This window comes from Arachis hypogaea, chromosome 9 (assembly GCF_003086295.3).
Source record: "Arachis hypogaea cultivar Tifrunner chromosome 9, arahy.Tifrunner.gnm2.J5K5, whole genome shotgun sequence".
Lineage (NCBI taxonomy): Eukaryota > Viridiplantae > Streptophyta > Magnoliopsida > Fabales > Fabaceae > Arachis > Arachis hypogaea.
Window position 1 is genome coordinate 43,516,903 of NC_092044.1, and position 18,827 is coordinate 43,535,729.

General features: G+C 39.5%; 1 protein-coding gene across 5 annotated transcripts; it reads right to left on the reverse strand.

Annotated features, from left to right (window-relative positions):
• Window positions 1–257: 257 nt before the first annotated feature.
• On the reverse strand, window positions 258–3,254 carry LOC112710961 (DNA polymerase delta catalytic subunit). 5 transcript variants are annotated; one of them, XR_011865704.1, is made up of 6 exons: window positions 2,720–3,169; window positions 2,347–2,601; window positions 1,171–1,280; window positions 910–1,017; window positions 660–755; window positions 258–528 (listed from the first exon to the last, which is right to left on the reverse strand). XR_011865704.1 is itself a non-coding variant. In XM_029289085.2 (6 exons), exons 2-6 carry the CDS (start codon window positions 2,445–2,447, stop codon window positions 496–498), a joined length of 417 nt encoding a protein of 138 aa, XP_029144918.1. In that variant the 5' UTR covers window positions 2,448–2,601; window positions 2,720–3,254; the 3' UTR covers window positions 258–495. The 5 variants fall into 5 exon arrangements, 4 of the variants coding, with proteins under 4 accessions (XP_029144918.1, XP_029144919.1, XP_072059041.1 ...); XM_029289085.2 differs by having other exon boundaries at window positions 1,202–1,280; window positions 2,720–3,254; XM_029289086.2 differs by having other exon boundaries at window positions 1,202–1,280; window positions 2,784–2,923.
• Window positions 3,255–18,827: the final 15,573 nt, after the last annotated feature.

Here is an 18,827-nt window from a genome sequence, read left to right on the forward strand (position 1 = left end):
CAAGCGTGGCAGTAGACGAGATATGTCGACGCTTTTAAAGCGTTGCAAAAGGGGAGGTATGGCCACGCTTTTAACACGTGACGATAGGAAGAGATACGGCCACGCTTTAAAATATACAGCCACGCTTTAAGCATTGTTAAATTAAAAAAAAAAATTCTGTTCCTTAGTTGATCTTCATTGCTACACAATATAAATTTTCAATCCTTTTTTATTACCAAACCTACAAATATAATATGCAATTTTTATTACAAGACATATCAAACAATAATTAGTGACATATATAATTTACTATAATTGTTTTATACATTAAAAAACTAATATTCAAATACAAAATAAATTTCGAGTTTAAATTCCAAAACTAAAAATCGAAGAAAAATACAGAAACAATACAAGTTAAAACTGCTCAATATTTCAAATTACACTAATAGAGATGCTCATCAGCCTAAATACTTAGTAAAAGATCAGAATCAACCTAAAACTGCTCCACTTTGTGCATTAAGCGTTCAAGTTATCCATTCCAATACTAGCCTGCAGCAAAATATCAAGAACAATAAAGCAACAGAAACTAAACTATGCTCACTGATTGGTAAATGCAAATCTAAAAGTACAATAACATGAAACTAAACTACGCTCAAAATACCAAACTAAAAGCAACAAACCTTCTGCAAATTTGATTTAACAAATGTTTCCCCAGATGGAGTTTTGTTCACTGATTCTGGAGGGAGATTAAGTTTCCGAACATCTTCAGGAGTCACCTTAAAACAGTAAACAAGAAGTGCTCAAAAGTCAAAACTGTTAGCCCCAAAAAAAATCAATGAACCCTAATGAATAAAAATAAATACAACAGGGGATAAAAAAACACTAAGTTGCTCGTGGTAGCAACTAGAAACATGAAGAGTTAAGATTTACCAGGGTACAATAACATAAATTATAGGCCATCATAATAGATGGATATAGTGATGCAAAATCTATTGTAGCAATTGGCTTTTCATAATACCCAGCTCTTGCCTCCAATACCTGCAAGTTACAGAAGTTAAAAGAATCATGATCTTGTGCTTGACAAGCAAAAGTTGGAAAAGGCTGCCAAATTAAAGCATTATTTGTTAAAACACAAATTAGAACTTATTAGAACACAAATTAAACATGGGATGGATGACATGATATACAAACCCTATTGAAGGAGCTGAGTACTCTATCTTACGTTTGATTGGTTGGACCTCTCGAGCTGCAGGAAGGCCATGCAAGCCAAAACTAACAATGCAATAAAAATCCCCTTCATGCTGTGATTATTGAAAGGTATCAAGAAAAATTGAACACTTGTTTACAATCTAGTTAAATCTAAAGAGACAAGCAAAATTGGATGAACAGATCTTGCAAAAATTAATCAAAAACACCCAACAAAAGAAAAATAAATCAAGAGAGTAAAGAAAGCATAGAGGATTGGCAAAGTTAGCAAAAGCAAATGCAGATCATTATATCAGTGTAATACATGAAAATTCTGAGAAATTGACTTGAAGGAGATGAATAAGCACTTAAAAAGTCAAGTCATCCCTCTTAAAAATCATCATCTTGCACTGATAACAATAACCATTGCCGAAAAAAGCAAACAAAAGTAAATTTAAGTCAAGATTTTAAATCTCAGACCAAGCTTCATGCAGTGATCTGCTAAATCAAGCTTAGAATTCAACCTAAAAGTGGTTAACAATTAATGCATGATCCATAATGTGCATTAAGAGAAAAATATCATCGAAGCAAGCAATTCTATCAACGCAAGCAACATTGATATCCAATTCCAGTGCAATCTCTGTTGGATTTATTTTCTGAATTAAAGTCATGTGAGCATATATAGAATTAAAGTGATTGATCATCACCAAAAACAAATCCCTTAAGGTTACTATATACTTTCAAAACCTAATTTGCGGTGCCTAAACTTTTGTTCTGGACTTGAAGAACATTAAGGATGAAAGTATTGTCTCCACTGCACTTTTTAACCTACCCTGAAGTCAATCTTTACTGCGACTGAGATTTTAAAACGAAAAATATAAGTCTATTGGCACTAAAAATAAATCAAAGCTCATAAAATATACCAAAAAGAAAACATAAACACAAGAATCAAAAGAAGACATTAGAAACAAAATATAACCTGCATTACTTCTTACATCTTTGATCCAGGGATGTTCTTATAAAACAAATAAATAACAAAATAAAACATTAGAAATCAATTTTCTCAAAATGGTTTCACACAAGAGTATAGTCAATACATAAACCACCGCACTACAAGTAATGTTTCACTATTCAACATATAATTAGGCAAAAAACAAGGGAAGAGGAAAAATGGAAGCTTACCAGAGACGAAGGGAGTCAGAGCAGAAAGCGACAAGTAAGGTTGTGCTAGCAGAAATGATGAACGAAACTATTACATCGGTGGAGAAGACGAACAAGTCCATAGAAGAAGATGACAAGACGCGACGCTCACGATGGAGAAAAGAGTAAACGACGCGACGCTTGCGGCGAAGAAGAGAGAAGATGCCGTGACGCTAATGGAGAATAGAGAAGACGACGTGAATGATGCCGCAAGGAACGGATGAAGGAAGTGACAAACTGCAATGGCCGGGAAAAAATCAGATACACAAAAAATTCAAAACAATAAAAATCAAAACCCTAAAACTTAGAACAAACAAATTAGAAGATTCAAAACCCCTAAAAAATTCATATGCACCATCTCAAAACCCCTAAACCCCTGAGGCATCTCCATTCTAGATGTAGAGATTCAGAGAGGATACAGAGTGAGACAAAGGTCACGATGGTGAGTATCGTGAACACCCCGGGCGCGTTCTTGTGGAGGCAATGAACAGAGTGAAGCGCGGTGGCAGAAGGAGAATCGTCCTGCTAACAACGTCACTGGTAGTGGCGCTACGGTCAGGGTACGCGACGTATAGGGCATCAAAGGTGAAGGTGAAGAAGATGAGGACCGGCGACAGTAAGTGGTGAGCGAAGATGAAGACGAAGGAGAAGGGTGCCGGTGAGTAATGGTGAGCGAAGGTGAGTGGTGGTGAGCAAAGGTGAAGGCGTGAAAACGGCGAAGGTGGTGGTGAGGTTGCAGAAGATGAAGGGCGCGGGTTTAATTTTGGTGGTGGTGTGAAAAGGAAACAAAAAATTCTCAAAGTGTAGTATATGTATTTGGGTGTACATACATTAAGGAACACTTTTGATGCGCACTGATGACTGCGCATCATGTATCCTTTTTCTTATCTAAAAAAATCATAAAAAGAGCATAATCTTATTAATCAATGCAATTTCATGAACCAAATGATAAATATTATGGTACATTGCTTTAAAATGGGGTTGTGTTGAATTTCAGAGAAAAAGAAGCAAAAAAAAAAAAATAAAGCACCAAAAGAAGCAAAGAAAGCTGGCGTGCCATTTGGAGCTCTGGACGTGGCACGCCAGGCCAATGAAACAGAGAAGGTTTGCTTAACACAACACAATGGGCGTGCCACTTGGAGCTCTGGGCGTGGCACGCCAAGTTGTGAAGGCAAGTCTCAAAGAGGGCGTGCCACTTGGTGCTATGGGCGTGGCACGCCATGTTTGTGAAGCCAAGATCTTAAAGAGGGCGTGCCACTTGTTGTCTTGGGTGTGGCACGCCAGGCTTAACTTCCAGAGGAGTGATTTTGAGCCCCACTATGGGCGTGGCACGCCAAGCATTGGCGTGGCACGCCGGGGCATATGCCAAACTGACCTCCTCTCATTCAAATGAATATATCTTGAGCTATACAATTTTAAATGGAATGATTCTAGTGCCATTAGAAAGTAGACATTCAGGGCTTTTCAACCATATAAAACATTTTATAATGGACACCAGAATTGAGGATGACAATGACCCCGAAAACACAAGAAGAAAAATACGTTACTGCAGAGTTACCAGCCTAACCTCTTCATCTTCAAAGGGACATAACATGAATTGTACTAGTCCAAATGATCTGAATTTGGTGGCATTGAAAAGCTGACATCAAGAGCTTTCCAACGATATATAACACTTTAGGGTGGACATTAAAGCGAGAGGTGAAAACGGCCATTATTTCTGCGTTGCAAAACCTAGGTGTGCCACCTGATATCGAAAGCGTGGCACGCCAGCTTTATTTTCATAATGGGCGTGCCACTTGGATTTCTGGGCGTGGCACGCCAGTTCTAATGGCCAGAGAGGAGATTTTGGTGCATCATTGAGGGGGTGGCACACCAGTTTTGGGCATGACATGCCAGTTTAACAACATATAGGGCGTGGCACGCCAGAAGTGGGCATGGCACACCGGGCTACCTGACAGACTGACCTAGTCACCTTCAAATGAGCATAACTTGAGCTACAAAGGTCCAAATGAGTTGATTCTAAAAGCGTTGGAAATCTGACATCCAGGACTTTCCAACCATATATAATACTTTATAGCGTATTAATTGGGCCAAACTCCAAAGGGCAAATTCAAGTACGGGTGGCACTTCAACTTCTTCCTGCAGCCCCCAACCTTCAACCAAGTCCACTCCAACTCTCATTCAAGCCACAATTATCAACCAATCAAGGCCACAAGAAGCATCTAGAGTATTTTATTTTCATTTCATTGTAATTTTCTTTTAATTTCATTTATGTTTGTAATTTAGGAGAGCCTATATAAAGGCCTTAGTTTCATAGAATTAGAGAGCTATCTATTAGGCTGGACACATTTGGAGGAGTGAGTCTTCGGACCCTCCTTCCCACCATTCTCTTCTCCTCCTCCATTTTCTTACTTTAAAATATTTTAGTTATGAATTACTAACTCTTTCCATTGGGAAAGAGAGCTCTATTGTTTTTTCAATGGATTGATTGTTTTTATTCTTCTTCTTCTCTTCATCTCTCTTTGATTTACTAGAAGGGATTTTATTCTTCATTCTAGCATTCAATTGTCTTGGAAAAGAGATTGAATTTATTTGGGTTTTATGGGAACCTTGGAAGAGAAATCATAAAACCATGCTTGAAATCCTTTCTCACACTTGAGTAGGATCTGGGTTTTGGTGTTTGGATATGGTGACATATAATCCTCCCTCTACTTGGACCGACGAGGATGTGTGGTATAATCAGGGAACAAGCTTCATCTCTTCTCATGAGCAATTAGACCAAGGAATTGGCTATTGATCAAGATTTAAGAGATTGAGTCACCAAGGAATTGGGGCTCAATCAATCATGATTGCCAAGAGGTCAATGAGTTGCATGATTGAAGATGAGATGAAATCAATTAATCCAGAGAATGCAATATCTCTTGATCCCAATGTTCATTTTATCTTTCTTTCTTTTATTTATTTTGTGGTCATTGACATTTTCTGCACTTTAAATTTCTAGCACTTTACTTTCTTGTACTTTATTTTCCTTGCCATTTACTTTCTTGCACTTTATTGCTTTCCTTTATTTTCATGTTATTTACATTTTCTTGTTGCTTATCACTCAAAATTGTGCTTGTCTAACTAGGCTAATTAATCAACTATTACTTGCTTAATCCAATTAATCTCTGTGGATACGATCCCACTCCATTATGGGTTATTACTTGACGACAATTTGGTGCGCTTGCCAAAGAACGGATTCATTATATGTGGGTAGTGAATTCGAGTCATAAAGTTTTATGGCGTCGTTACCGGGGATTATTTGTGATTAACAAACTATCGGTTGGTTGATTACCTATATTAGACACTTTTCTTTTTGTTTTTATTCATTTAAGTTTTTTTTTATTTTCAATTTTCTCTTGCTAGTAAGGTGTTTGTGTTATTGTCTCACTAAGAATCCCTCATCTGTGACAATGGGGATTCCAATTTTTTTTGTTGATTATTGTTTGAGACAGAGTATTTTGCAAGTAAGAATGGAGTCTACCTCACATTTTGATCAATCATGTCATATAGGATATTGCCCACCACCACAAAATGATTCTAGTCATTATCCTAATGGTGGCTGGGAATATCACCAAGAAATGATAAATTATGAGCAATCCACCCAATTGGGATATGCTCTAGGACCACAAAATGATCAATCAAATTTCATGGGAAACTTTCCATCACCACAGAATGACTCATGTTATTACGCTCATGGTGGGTGGGAGTTTCAAGAACATAAAAGGGATACTTTCGAGAGCCATAAATTGGTCCATATTTTGATCACTACTAAACTTGTGGCTGGGGAAGGGAATTTAGTGCTGCATACCCCATTCATCAAGAGCCATCACCCAGTAATTGTCCAACCTATGCACCTCCACAAACTCATCAAAAACCTTCTCTAGCATTTGTATTAGAACAACTTTCCCAGATCCAAGCCTCAATTGTCCATCTCATTGAGTCCTTAGGGGATAAGTTCTTAAGGGAAAAGAACAGAGAAATGATTAGAGATATAGAAATCTCAAGTAGAAATCAAGAAGAGCACGTGAGACAAATGGCACAACAATTTATTCATAAACCAACCAATGTCTTCCCTTGGCTAGAGGAAGAATATTATGCCATTAGCTCAAGGAGTGGAGAAGTGCTTAATGAGGGTGAAAATGAGGAATTGGTAAAGCAAGAGAAAGAGATCTTTGTACCAAGTGAGCCACCATTCCAAGAAGTTCTTGATGAAGAAGACTCTCCAACCATCCCACAACACCCAAGTATTGAAAACAAAGAAGTGAGTGCATTCAACAAAAGCACCAAAGAGAGGATGGTGACCAAGAAAAGAAGGATAATATCCATGAAGAAGAGGTCAACCAAAAGCCATCCCACCCCTACCCCAACAAGCAAGTTTACTCAAGTTAACAACAAAAGAAAGCTTGCTGGGAGGCACTCAAAACAGAGGACATCAACTGGCCCATCTTTCCTCTTGAGGTCATTCCTCTTAACAAACTGGAAGAAGAGGAAGAAAGTTGAGAACAACATGTCAAGCTAATGACATTAAAAAAGCGCTTGTTGGGAGGCAACCCAACCGTAGGTAACATTTTCTTTCCTTGCTAAGTTTACTTTCAATAATTTGGCATATGATAGCATTCTAAGTTTGGTGTTGCCATGCAACAATTTGATTTTCATTATTCGCTGGGTACTTGCTTCATTCTAAAATGAAAGTGTCATACTAAGTTTGGTGTTGCCACTTACTTTTCATGCAAAGTACCATGCAAACACCACTTATTAATGCAATCACACTGTCTCTATTTTTATCTCTTGTGCCTTTATTGTATCTTTAATCTTTGCTTGCTTGAGCACATGCATTACTCACATTTCATTGTGTAAGACACTCATGACCCATCATAAACCCCATCACCACTATTTTATTTGTTGCTTGAGGACAAGCAATCATTCTAAGTTTGGTGTGGGAAGGGAAAGAATAGGAGGAAAGTGACAACAACAATGAAGATGAACTACAAGGTGGTAAAGTTTCTTTTCCTCTTATTTGTTTCCAGTACATTCAAATTGCATGATTGTCTCTTAATTTCTTGTATGCATGTGTGTAGTGAATAAGCATTGCTTGATTTCTGAATTGTAACATGTGCTATGACATTATGACTACCATATTGAGTTTTGTGAGTTCAAAGTAATTAAGAATCATGAGCTTAAACAAACAAGGTAATTAAAGAAGAAGTTAGCATGAGCTTATAAGTATTGGGAAGCTAGCATGACCATTATTGCTCAATTGCATTTGAATTTGTTTGATGGATGTTTTCATCTCGGACATTTTATAAAATTTTTGAAATCATGAAAACCTTGAAGAAGCAAATGCAAATAAGGCAATAAAAGAAAAGGGAAAGAATGAGAAAGTTGAATGCTCTGAGTACCAATGACAATTCATTTGTTAAGTACTTGTGGTGTTTATGTATCAAGAAAAAAGCTTGAAAACAAAACACTTAGAGTCAAGGCTAGGCTCAAGTGCAAAAGCAGTCCCTCAAGCTCAAGGCTCTGAGCATCAATGATTAGAGAGTAAAGAAAAGAAACAAATGAGCTTAAAGAGTCCTCTAATTAAATGCTTGTGGTGCTTATAAATCAAGTGGTAATACTTGAAAATAAAGCATTTAGAGTCGTAGCTTTCAACACAAGGTGCAAAGCACCCAAGAAGATAAGATAAGAAAAGAATTAAAAGCTTGCTTCAACGAAGAAACATAAAGAAAAAGGTTTCATAAAATGAGCTAGATAGAAGCATCAATCATTTGAATTTCTTTTGTGATTGTAGCATGCATAAGAAACTAGCCAACCATGAACATAAATATTGCTATTCTTCTCACCTTGGTTTGTCAAACTTTATTGCATGATTCTTGTTTGCTTGAGGACAAGCAAAGTTTAAGTTTAGTGTTGTGATGACTATGCATCATGTACCCTTTTTAATTTCTTATCTAAAAGGACCATAAAAAGAGCATAATCTCATTAATAAACACAATTTCATGAACCAAATGATAAATATTATGGTACATTACTTTGAAATGGGCTTGTGTTGAATTTCAGGGAAAAAGAAGCAAAAAAAGCACCAAAAGAAGCAAAGAAAGCTGGCGTGCCACTTGGAGCTTTGGGCGTGATACGCCAGGCCAATGAAACAGAGAAGGTTTGCTTAACACAACACAATGGGCGTGCCACTTGGAGCTTTGGGCGTGGCACGCTAAGTTGTGAAGCCAAGTCTCAAAGAAGGCGTGCCACTTGGTAGTATGGGCGTGGCACTCCAGGCTTAACTTCCAGAGGAGTGATTTTGAGCCCCAATATGGGCGTGGCACTCCAGGCTCAACTTCAAGAGCTTTCCAACAATATATAACACTCCAGAGTGGACGTTAAAATGAAAGGTGAAAAAGGCCATTATTTCAGCGTTGCAAAATCTTGACGTGCCACTTGATATCGAAGGCGTGGCACGCCAGCTTTATTTTCATAATAGGCGTGCCACTTGGAATTCTGGGCATGGCACGCCAGTTCTAATGGCCAGAGAGGAGATTTTGGTGCATCATTGAGGGTGTGGCATGCCAGTTTTAGGTGTGGCATGCCAGTTTCACAACATATGGGGCGTGGCACGCCGGGCTACCTGACAGACTGACCTAGTCACCTTCAAATGAGCATAACTTGAGCTACAGAAGTCCAAATGAGTTGATTCCAAAAGCGTTAAAAATCTGACATCCAGGGCTTTCCAACCATATATAATACTTTATAGTAGACATTCATTTTGAGGCCCATTGAACACCATATTTTCAGCAAATCAATTGGGTCATACTCCAAAGGGCAAATTCAAGTAGGGGTGGCACTTCAACTTCTTCCTGCAGCCCCCAACCTTCAACCAAGCCCACTCCAAATCTCATTCAAGCCACAATTGTCAATCAATCAAGGACACAAGAAGCATATAGAATAGTTTATTTTCATTTCATTTTAATTTGCTTTTAATTTCATTTAAGTTTGTAATTTAGGAGAGCCTATATAAAGGCCTTAGTTTCATAGAATTAGAGAGCTATCTATTAGGTTGGCCACATTTGGAGAAGTGAGTCTTCGGACCCTCCTTCCCACTATTCTCTTCTCCTCTTCCATTTTCTTACTTGTAAATATTTTAGTTATGAATTACTAACTCTTTCCATTGGGAAAGAGAGCTCTATTATTTTTCAATGGATTGATTGTTTTTATTCTTCTTCTTCTCTTCATCTCTCTTTGATTTACTAGAAGGGATTTTGCTCTTCATTCTAGCATTCAATTATCTTGGAAAAAAGATTGAATGTATTTGGGTTTTATGGGAACCTAGGAAGAGGAATCATAAAACCATGCTTGAAATCCTTTCTCACACTTGAGTAGGATCTGGGTTTTGGTGTTTGGATATGGTGACATATAATCCTCCCTCTACTTGGACCTATGAGGATGTGTGGTATAATAAGGGAACAAGCTTCATCTCTTCTCATGAGCACTTAGACCAAGGAATTGGGTATTGATCAAGATTTGAGAGATTGAGTCGCCAAGAAATTGGGGCTCAATCAATCATGATTGTCAAGAGGTCAATGAGTTGCATGATTGAAGATGAGATGAAATCAATTAATCCAGAGAATGCAATATCTCTTGATCCCAATGTTCATTTTATCTTTCTTTCTTTTATTTACTTTGTGGTCATTTACATTTTCTGTACTTTACATTTCCAGCACTTTACTTTCTTGTACTTTACTTTCCTTGCCATTTACTTTCTTGCATTTTATTGCTTTCCTTTATTTTCATATTATTTACATTTCCTTGTTGCTAATCACTCAAAATTGTGCTTGTCTAACTAGCTAATTAATAAACTATTGCTTGCTTAATCCAATTAATCTTTGTGGATACGATCCCACTCCATTGTGGGTTATTACTTGACGAAAATTTGGTGCGCTTGCCAAAGAATGGATTCATTATATGTGGGTAGTGAATTCGGGTCATGATACACCCAAAACATATTAAATAAGTTACTTTTTAAAAGTGCTCTCATTGGTGAAAAATGTGTATCCATTGGAATTTGAAGTGGGAGAGCATGTATTTCAGAGGGTTACACTAACAATTGGGATTGGAAGAGCGATTAAAACCAAGAAGTTGAATTTGTGGTTCATTGGACCATTTGAGTTAGAAAATATATTTTCTGCGAAAAATTGAGAAAAACTGCGAACCAACAGCCGAATTGGTCAAACCGGTTTAAGTCTGCCCGGTAGTGTGTGAGAAAAATTAAAAACAGTCAAAAACCTTAGAAAAATATTAGAAATAAAAAACCGAACGTTAATTTTAAAGATTTGGACCAAAGTTGGGCTAAACGGGCTAAAAATGCAAACAGGTTGAACCGGGCCCAAGTTGGGCCCAAGCCCAACATATATATATAGGTTCATCTAATGAACCCATTCAGCAACAAGACACTTAAACACCACACCACACAACTGAAAGGGGAAGAAGGAGAGAACCCCATTGTTACTATTCATGATCATCTTCCCAAGCTCATAATTTGAGCTACGGAACTCCGATCGCCGCACCGTTTGCGGCCACGCGTTCCTCGGGAAGAGCTCTACAAAATCCATCCAAGAAAATGGTAAGGAAATCACAAATCCCTCTCAGTTCTTCCTTCCAAAATATCGAAATTCTAGGGTTTTGTTTAAGTGAAATTTTGTAATTTTTGGTGTTTAGGTACAGCGCTGTGCGCATGCACACGTTGGGAAGGGCATTCTGTTGAGGGTGCTAGCATGCCTTGTGTGAGCGAACAGAATTGCAAAATTTGGTACCTGTGCGTACACACACCTCTATGCGTACGCACATGTTTTGAAAATCTCCTTGGGCGTGCGTACGCACACCCCTGTGCGTACACACATGCCCTTTTTTTTAACTTAAACTTTGTTTTTAAACTATCTCACATTTTCAACAAGTTTGTATACTCCTATGACACCTTTTCATGATTCTTGGGCTTAATTCTGGGTATCAAAACCTGGGAAAGGTCCTAGAAGATTTAAATTGGTATTATTTTGAAAAGTTAGAGAATAGAGGTTTAGGTTTCTGGTGTACTGAGGATGGGTTTATTGGAGTGAGAAGGAAGAATGGCATATGGATTGAGAAATTGACGAACTATTAAGTTCGGAATGGAAAACTTGAATTGACAGTGGTTGACATGAGTCGAGGACTCGGAATGAGATGATGGATCCATGATATACTAAAAATATTTTCTGAAAATCACTGAACTATTGTTTTATACTGAGATTGTTGAGACGTTATGCACCCGACAGGGACGGCAGTTGGATCCCGCCTATTAAGGTAGCGGCGGCAGCATAAGGGCGGTAGTTCGTCCCGCTTGCATTGAAATGTGAGGTTTGTGGCAAGAGTATCCCGCTTGCATCCCTTCGGATCAATAGAGTGTACAGGAACTGACAAACCCCAATTTAGTGGTTTATCTTTGTAATTCTCCCTTAATTTGTGCTTAATTGTAAAACATGCTTTTTAGGCCTTTAAATTGGTAATTTTAATTCTCCTTTGTTTCCACTAGATGCCTTGATGTGTTGTTTAGTGAATTTAGGTTGAAATGGGCTAGGAATGGACCAAAGGAATGAAGAAAAAAGCATGCAAAGTGGGGAAGTCATGGAAAATTAAGGATTTGGAGTGCACACATCGACGCGTACGCGCAACTGACGCACAGGCATGGAGATTAAGTCGGATGGCGACGCATACGCATGACTAGACGCGTACACGTGGATGGTAAAATGTCAAGTGACACGTACGCGTGACCCATGCGTACGCGTCACTGCTCACATGTGATCTCATTAAAGTGAAAATGTTGGGGGTGATTTCTGAGCTTCCCAGGCCCAAATCCAACTGATTCCAAAGACTATGTCATGCAGAATTGAAGATTGGACAAGGGGGCTCCTAGGGTAGTGATGAGGAGCCTTTAGTTAATTTTCTAGAGAAAGAAGCTCCATCTTCTCTCTAGAATTAGGTTAGGATTAGGTTAATCTCTCTAGATTTAGATTTTAATTGTTGATTTCATTTACTTTCCTTTTCAATTTCTTGTTCTATTGTCTTAATTCCCTTAGTTCCCCTTGATGTTTTATGTTCTTTTATTGTTTAATTGATTTGCTATTATTATTTCCTTTCCTTGAGTAGTCATAGATTTACATTTCTTACAATTTTATCTTACTTTCCTTTTATACCTTCCAAGTGTTTGATAAAATGCTTAGTAGGATGTTAGAGTAGATTTTTGTGTTCTAGGCTTGGGATGGTAATTTAGGTGAACTTGAGTTGCTAATGTCCAAGTGATTGATGATTGGTATCCATTGACTCCAGCTTTCACTAATTCAATTAGTGAGTGGTTAGGACTTATAGACTAGGATTAATGTAGCTCATTTGACTTTCTCTCAATTGTTAGAGGATGACTTAAAGAGATTGATCCTTGCAATTATCATGTTGTGGTTAGTAACAAGGATAAAGATCCTTAACCATCAACCCTTTCCAAAACCTTTTTATCATTTAAGTTTCATTTACTTTTCTTGTGCTTTACCAATAATTGAGCACATTTCCCTGCAATTCCTTGAGAGACGACTGATGACTTGCATCATCTACCCTTCTTTCTTGCATAAAGAAGACCATAAAAGAGCACAAATCTCATTTGATTAGTACAATTCATGCATTATTTGATGAATATTATGGTACACTACTTTGAGATGAGTTGTGCTGAATTGCAGGTGAAAAAGGTATAAAAAATGGGAAGAAGACAAACAAGAAGCTGGGCGTGTGAGGCTGGCGTGTCACTTGGGGGCAAACGCCAGAAAAATGCATTGGTGTGGCACGCCAGGAGCTAAGCATGGAACGCCAGTACTAAATTCCAAAAGGGAGATCCAAGCATGCATGTGGGCATGGCACGCTAAGGACTAGGCGTGGCATGCTAGTACAAAATTTCAGAGAGCAAAATGGAGGAAACAAAAGGGGCGTGGCACGCCAGGTTGGGCGTGGCACGCCTGACCTATCAACTACTATGGGCATGCCACTTGAAGTCGAAGGCGTGGCACGCCAACCTCTCAACCTCACTTGGGCGTGCCACTTGGTGTCAAAGGCGTGGCACGCTTGCCCCAAAAAGTCACTTAGGTGTGCCACTTGAAGACCCAGGCATGGCACGCCAAGCTTGAAGAGTGCACAAATACATGGGCGTGTCACTTGAGCAGCATGGCGTGGCACACTGGTACAATGATCCAGAGAAGGGGCTGAAGGCAATTGAAGACTGGGCGTGCCACTTGAAGTCGAAGGCGTGGCACGCCAACCTCTCAACCTCACTCGGGCGTGCCACTTGGTGTCGAAGGCGTGGCACGCCAGTTCCAAAAAGTCACTTTGGTGTGCCACTTGAAGGCCAAGACGTGGCACGCCATTTACTGGAGCGAGACAAGATCATGGGCGTGGCACGCCAACCTTTAGGCGTGGCATGCTGGTATAAGTTTCCAGAGAGGGTGGCAAAGGCCAATTACATGGGGCGTGCCACTTGGTATCGATGGCGTGGCACGCCAATCACTATTCTTCACTTAGGCGTGCCACTTAAGCAACCAGACATGGCACGCCAGTGTCATTCAGAGGCCAAAGCATCTTTGGGGCGTGCCACTTGAGTTCATGGTGTGGCACGCAAAACAGAGGAACCACTCACTCACAAAAGGGCATGGCACGCCAGACCCTGGGCGTGCCACGCCAGTGTAACTTTCCAGAGAAGCTTAGCCAAGCACATAACAAGGGCGTGGCACACCAGACCCTGGGCGTGCTACACTAGTTCAAGTTTCCAGAGGCAAACGAAGTGGAAAAATCAAAGGGCGTGCCACTTGAGCTCGAAGGCGTGGCACGCCAACACAAGAATGCCACTATGGCGTGTCACTTGAGTTCGAAGGCGTGGCACGCCAAGGTTGACAAGGGACGAGCGTGTCACTTGAAGGATTAAGCGTGGCATGCCAAGCCATTTTGAAGGGCACGTGACACGCCGATGAAACGCCAGCCACACGCCAGCTAAGGAGTCACGTTTATTGAGTGTTTTCTTTCCCTCCAAAATGTAATTTTCCCTTTTTCACTTTTGTAATTTCTTTATTTTCACTAGGAGTAGTATAAATACCCCCAAGGAGTATTGAAGAGGGGTTAAGCAGTTAGTTCTAGATCCACTTTTACACTCCACTTTTGAGCACTTTTTAAGCTCTGAGTAGCTAACTTCCCTCTCATTGAGAGAGGGAGCTCTGTTGTACTTGATGGATTGATAATAGTGAAATTCTTCTTCTCTTCATCTTCTCTTGATTTGCTAGAAGGAATTTCGTTCTTAATGCTTAGTGTTCAATTATCTTGGGAAAGATATTGAATGCAATTGGGTTTTATCGGAACCTTGGGAAAGGAAACATGAAACCATGCTTGAAATCCCTTCTCACACTTGAGTAGATTCTGGGTTTTGGTGATGGGATACGTGACATATAATCTCCTTTCTACCTGGACCTACAAGGGTGTGTGGTATAATCAGGGACCAAGCATATCTCTCTTCATGAGCAATTAGACCAAGGAATTGGCTATTGATCAAGATCTGAGAGATTGAGTCACCAAGTGATTGGGGCTCAATCAATCAAGATTGCCAAGAGGTCAATGAGTTGCATGATTAAAGAAGATATAAGCTAGATTTGATCCAAAGAGACAACATCTCCCAATCTCAATGAATTCCCCTATTCTTATCTATCCATTTCTTTATAACTTAATTTTACATTCAGCAATTCCCCATTGCCATTTATATTCAAGTCATTTATAATTAAGCACTTTACATTCTGCAATTTCTAATTCTGCACTTTATTACTTCTCTTTATATTCTAGTCATTTACATTTATGCCATTTACAATTCTGCACTTGATAATCTTATTGATCCGCTTGACTAATTCATCAATAATTAAAACTGCTTGGATTTGCCAATAGCCTTGAAGTTAGCTATATCTGTGAACCAAGGGGCTACTCGAATCATCATCAATTGTTCATCAGGAAAGCTTTCATTTACTACTACTTGCTGCATTTCTTCTTCTTGTAGAATCCTTGAGAGGTGGTCAGCTACTTTGTTCTCTGCTCCGCTCCTATCTTTAATCTCAATATCAAATTCTTGGAGTAGCAGGATCCACCTTATCAATCTGGGCTTAGATTCTTGTTTGGTAAGCAAGTACTTGAGTGATGCATGATCAGTGAACACAATTACTTTTGAGCCAATGAGATATGATCTAAATTTATCAAAAGTAAAAACTATGGGCAAAAGTTCTTTCTCTGTGGTGGTATAGTTCCTTTGATTCTCATTAAGGACCTTGCTAACATAGTAGATTACATGTACTAGCTTTTCTTTCCTCTGTCCTATGACAGCACCAACAGCAAAATTAGATGCATCACACATTAGTTCAAAGGGAAGATCCCAACTTGGTGGTGCTATAATAGGTGCAGAGGACAGTCTCTTTTTGAGTTCATCAAAGGCTACCATGCATTCTCTATCAAAAACAAAAGAAGTATTTGAGACAAGTAAGTTGCTAAGGGGTTTTGCAATCTTTGAAAAATCTTTAATAAACCTCCTATAGAACCTAGCATGTCCCAAAAAGCTTCTGATTGCTTTGACATTGCAAGGTGGAGGTAATTTTTCAATTACTTCCACTTTTGCTCTGTCTACCTATATGCCATCTTTTGAGATCTTGTGACCAAGAACCACCCCTTTAGTCACCATAAAGTGGCACTTTTCCCAGTTTAAAACAAGGTTGGTTTCTTGACACCTTTTTAGCACAAGAGAAAGATGGTATAGGCAATCAGAATATGAGTCCCTAAACACAGCAAAGTCGTCCATAAATACTTCTATGAACTTCTCAATCATATCCAAAAAAATGGAGAGCATGCACCTTTGGAATGTGGCAGGTGCATTGCACAATCCAAAGGGCATCCTCCTATAAGCAAAAACGCCATATGGACAAGTAAATGAAGTTTTTTCCTGATCTTTGGGGTCTACAACAATCTGGTTGTAGCCCGAATATCCGTCCAAAAAACAGTAATACTTATGTTCTGCCAATCTTTCAAGCATTTGGTCCATGAAGGGCAGGGAAAAGTGATCCTTTCGGGTGGCTTCATTAAGCTTCCGGTAGTCAATGCACATATGCCATCCGGTTACCGTCCTTGTGGGTATCAATTCATTCTTCTCATTTGCCACAACAGTGATCCCTCCCTTCTTAGGAACTACTTGCACTGGGCTTACCCAAGGGCTGTCTGAGATGGGGTAGATCACCCTTGCTTGCCACAACTTCAACACTTCTTTCTGAACCACTTCATTCATAGTTGTATTCAGCCTCCTTTGTTATTGTCTTGAGGGTTTGGCATCCTCTTCAAGTAAAATTTTATGCATGCACATTGAAGGACTAATCCCCTTTAAATCTGAAAGTGTCCAGCCTATGGCATCCTTGTGTTGTCTCAGCACTTGGATAAGTTCCTCTTCTTGTTCCTTACTCAGATTTGAATTTATGATCACTGGGTGAGTGTTGTTAGCACCCAGATATGCATACTTCAAGCTGGGTGGTAAGGCTTTCAGCTCTAGTTTTGGTAACTCTGCATCTTTGTTGTCTATGGTAGTTGGCATGATTGAGTTCCTCATGGTTGCTTGTGGTAGTTTTCTATTTGATGCTTGTTCCAGCTCAACATTTTCTTCATATTGTTTTTCTCCCATAACTTCTTGAACTATCTGTTCCATGGTGTCTACCAGCATGCATTCTCCTATGGGTTCCTTGGTGTAGCTCATTGCTTTGAAGACGTTGAAGACCATTTTCTCTTTATGCAATCTCAAGACTAATTCCCCTTTCTACACATCAATGATGGCTCCAGCAGTAGCTAGAAATGGTCTTCCTAGGATAATTGATGTGTTGGCTTCTTCTTCCATGTCCAGCACAACAAAATCAGCAGGGAAAATAAACTCTCCTACTTTCATTAGCAAGTCTTCCACCACCCCATGGGGAAACTTAAATGTTCTATCAGCCAATTGGAGTGCCATTCTTGTTGGCTTGGCTTCCTCAATTTTCATCCTTCTCATCATGGTTAGGGACATAAGATTTATGCTAGCTCCTAAATCACACAAAGCTTTCTTAATAGTGATGTCCCCTATGATGTAGGGGATTTGAAAGCTCCCTGGGTCTTTCAGCTTTTGAGGCAACTTCTTCTGTATGATGGCGTTGCATTCTTCAGTCAACACTATGGTTTCTTTTGCCTCCCAGTTCCTCTTTTTGGTTATAAGCTCCTTCAAGAACTTGGCATAGAGTGGCATTTGTTCTAATGCCTCAGCAAATGGTATGTTGATTTGGAGCCTCTTGAAGATCTCTAGGAACTTAGAAAACTGGCCATCCTTCCCATTTTTTCTCAATCTTTGTGGGTATGGTGCCTTTGGCACATAAGGCTTCAAAACTGGTTTTGGTGGGGGTGAAACTGCGGTCTCCCCTTCATCCTCGTTTCTATGTTTTGGTGCAACCTTTTCATGATTATCTTTGCTTGGGGCTCCTTCCTCTACAACCTTCCCAATTCTTAGAGTTATGGCTTTGCATTCCCCTCTTGGGTTAGCCATAGTATCGCTGGGAAATGTGTGTGTGGAAAGTGAAATTTGCTTGGACAAAATTCCCACTCGTGCTTCCAACTTTGAGATTGCTGCTCCTTGATTTTTTAGATTTGACCTGTATTCCTCTTTATTAGCATCTATCCTTCTGTCAGTTTGTGCTTGTCTGTCCATGAAGGAGGAGACTGCCCCTAAAATCTGGAATGATAGTTGTGCTATTGTAGCCTCCATCCTCTCAAAGTTGCTCTTGATTTCGCATGGTTGCATAGTTGAGGATGGTGGATCTTGATTGAGGTTGTTGTGTATGGGTTGGTTGTTATGGTAGGCTGTGTTTTGTGAGTTATGGTAGGATCTATGGTTCCCTGTTTGATGGTTAGGGCTGTGGTTTTGTTAATTTGATGGATAAGGCTTGTTGTGGTCCTGGTTGTGGTTTTGTTGATTTCCCCACCCAAAGTTTGGGTGGTTCTTCCAACCTGGATTGTATGTCTTAGAGTGTGGGTCATATGGTGTTCTAGATGAATTGTGCACATAATTGATTTGTTCCCAGTCACCTTCAGATTCTGATGCATTTACTTCTTGTTGAGGAGTTTGGTCTTGAATGACTGAGGCTTGGTTGGCCTCCATCCTCTTAGTTAAGGCTGCTATTTGTGCTATAATTGCCTTGTTCTGAGCTAACAAAGTATCTACAGAGTTGAGTTCTAGCACTCCCTTCTTCTGGGTCCTTTCTGAGGCATAGAAATACTCATTTTCAGCTACAGTTTCAATGACATATATGGCCTCTTCAATGGTTTTCTTCTTATTG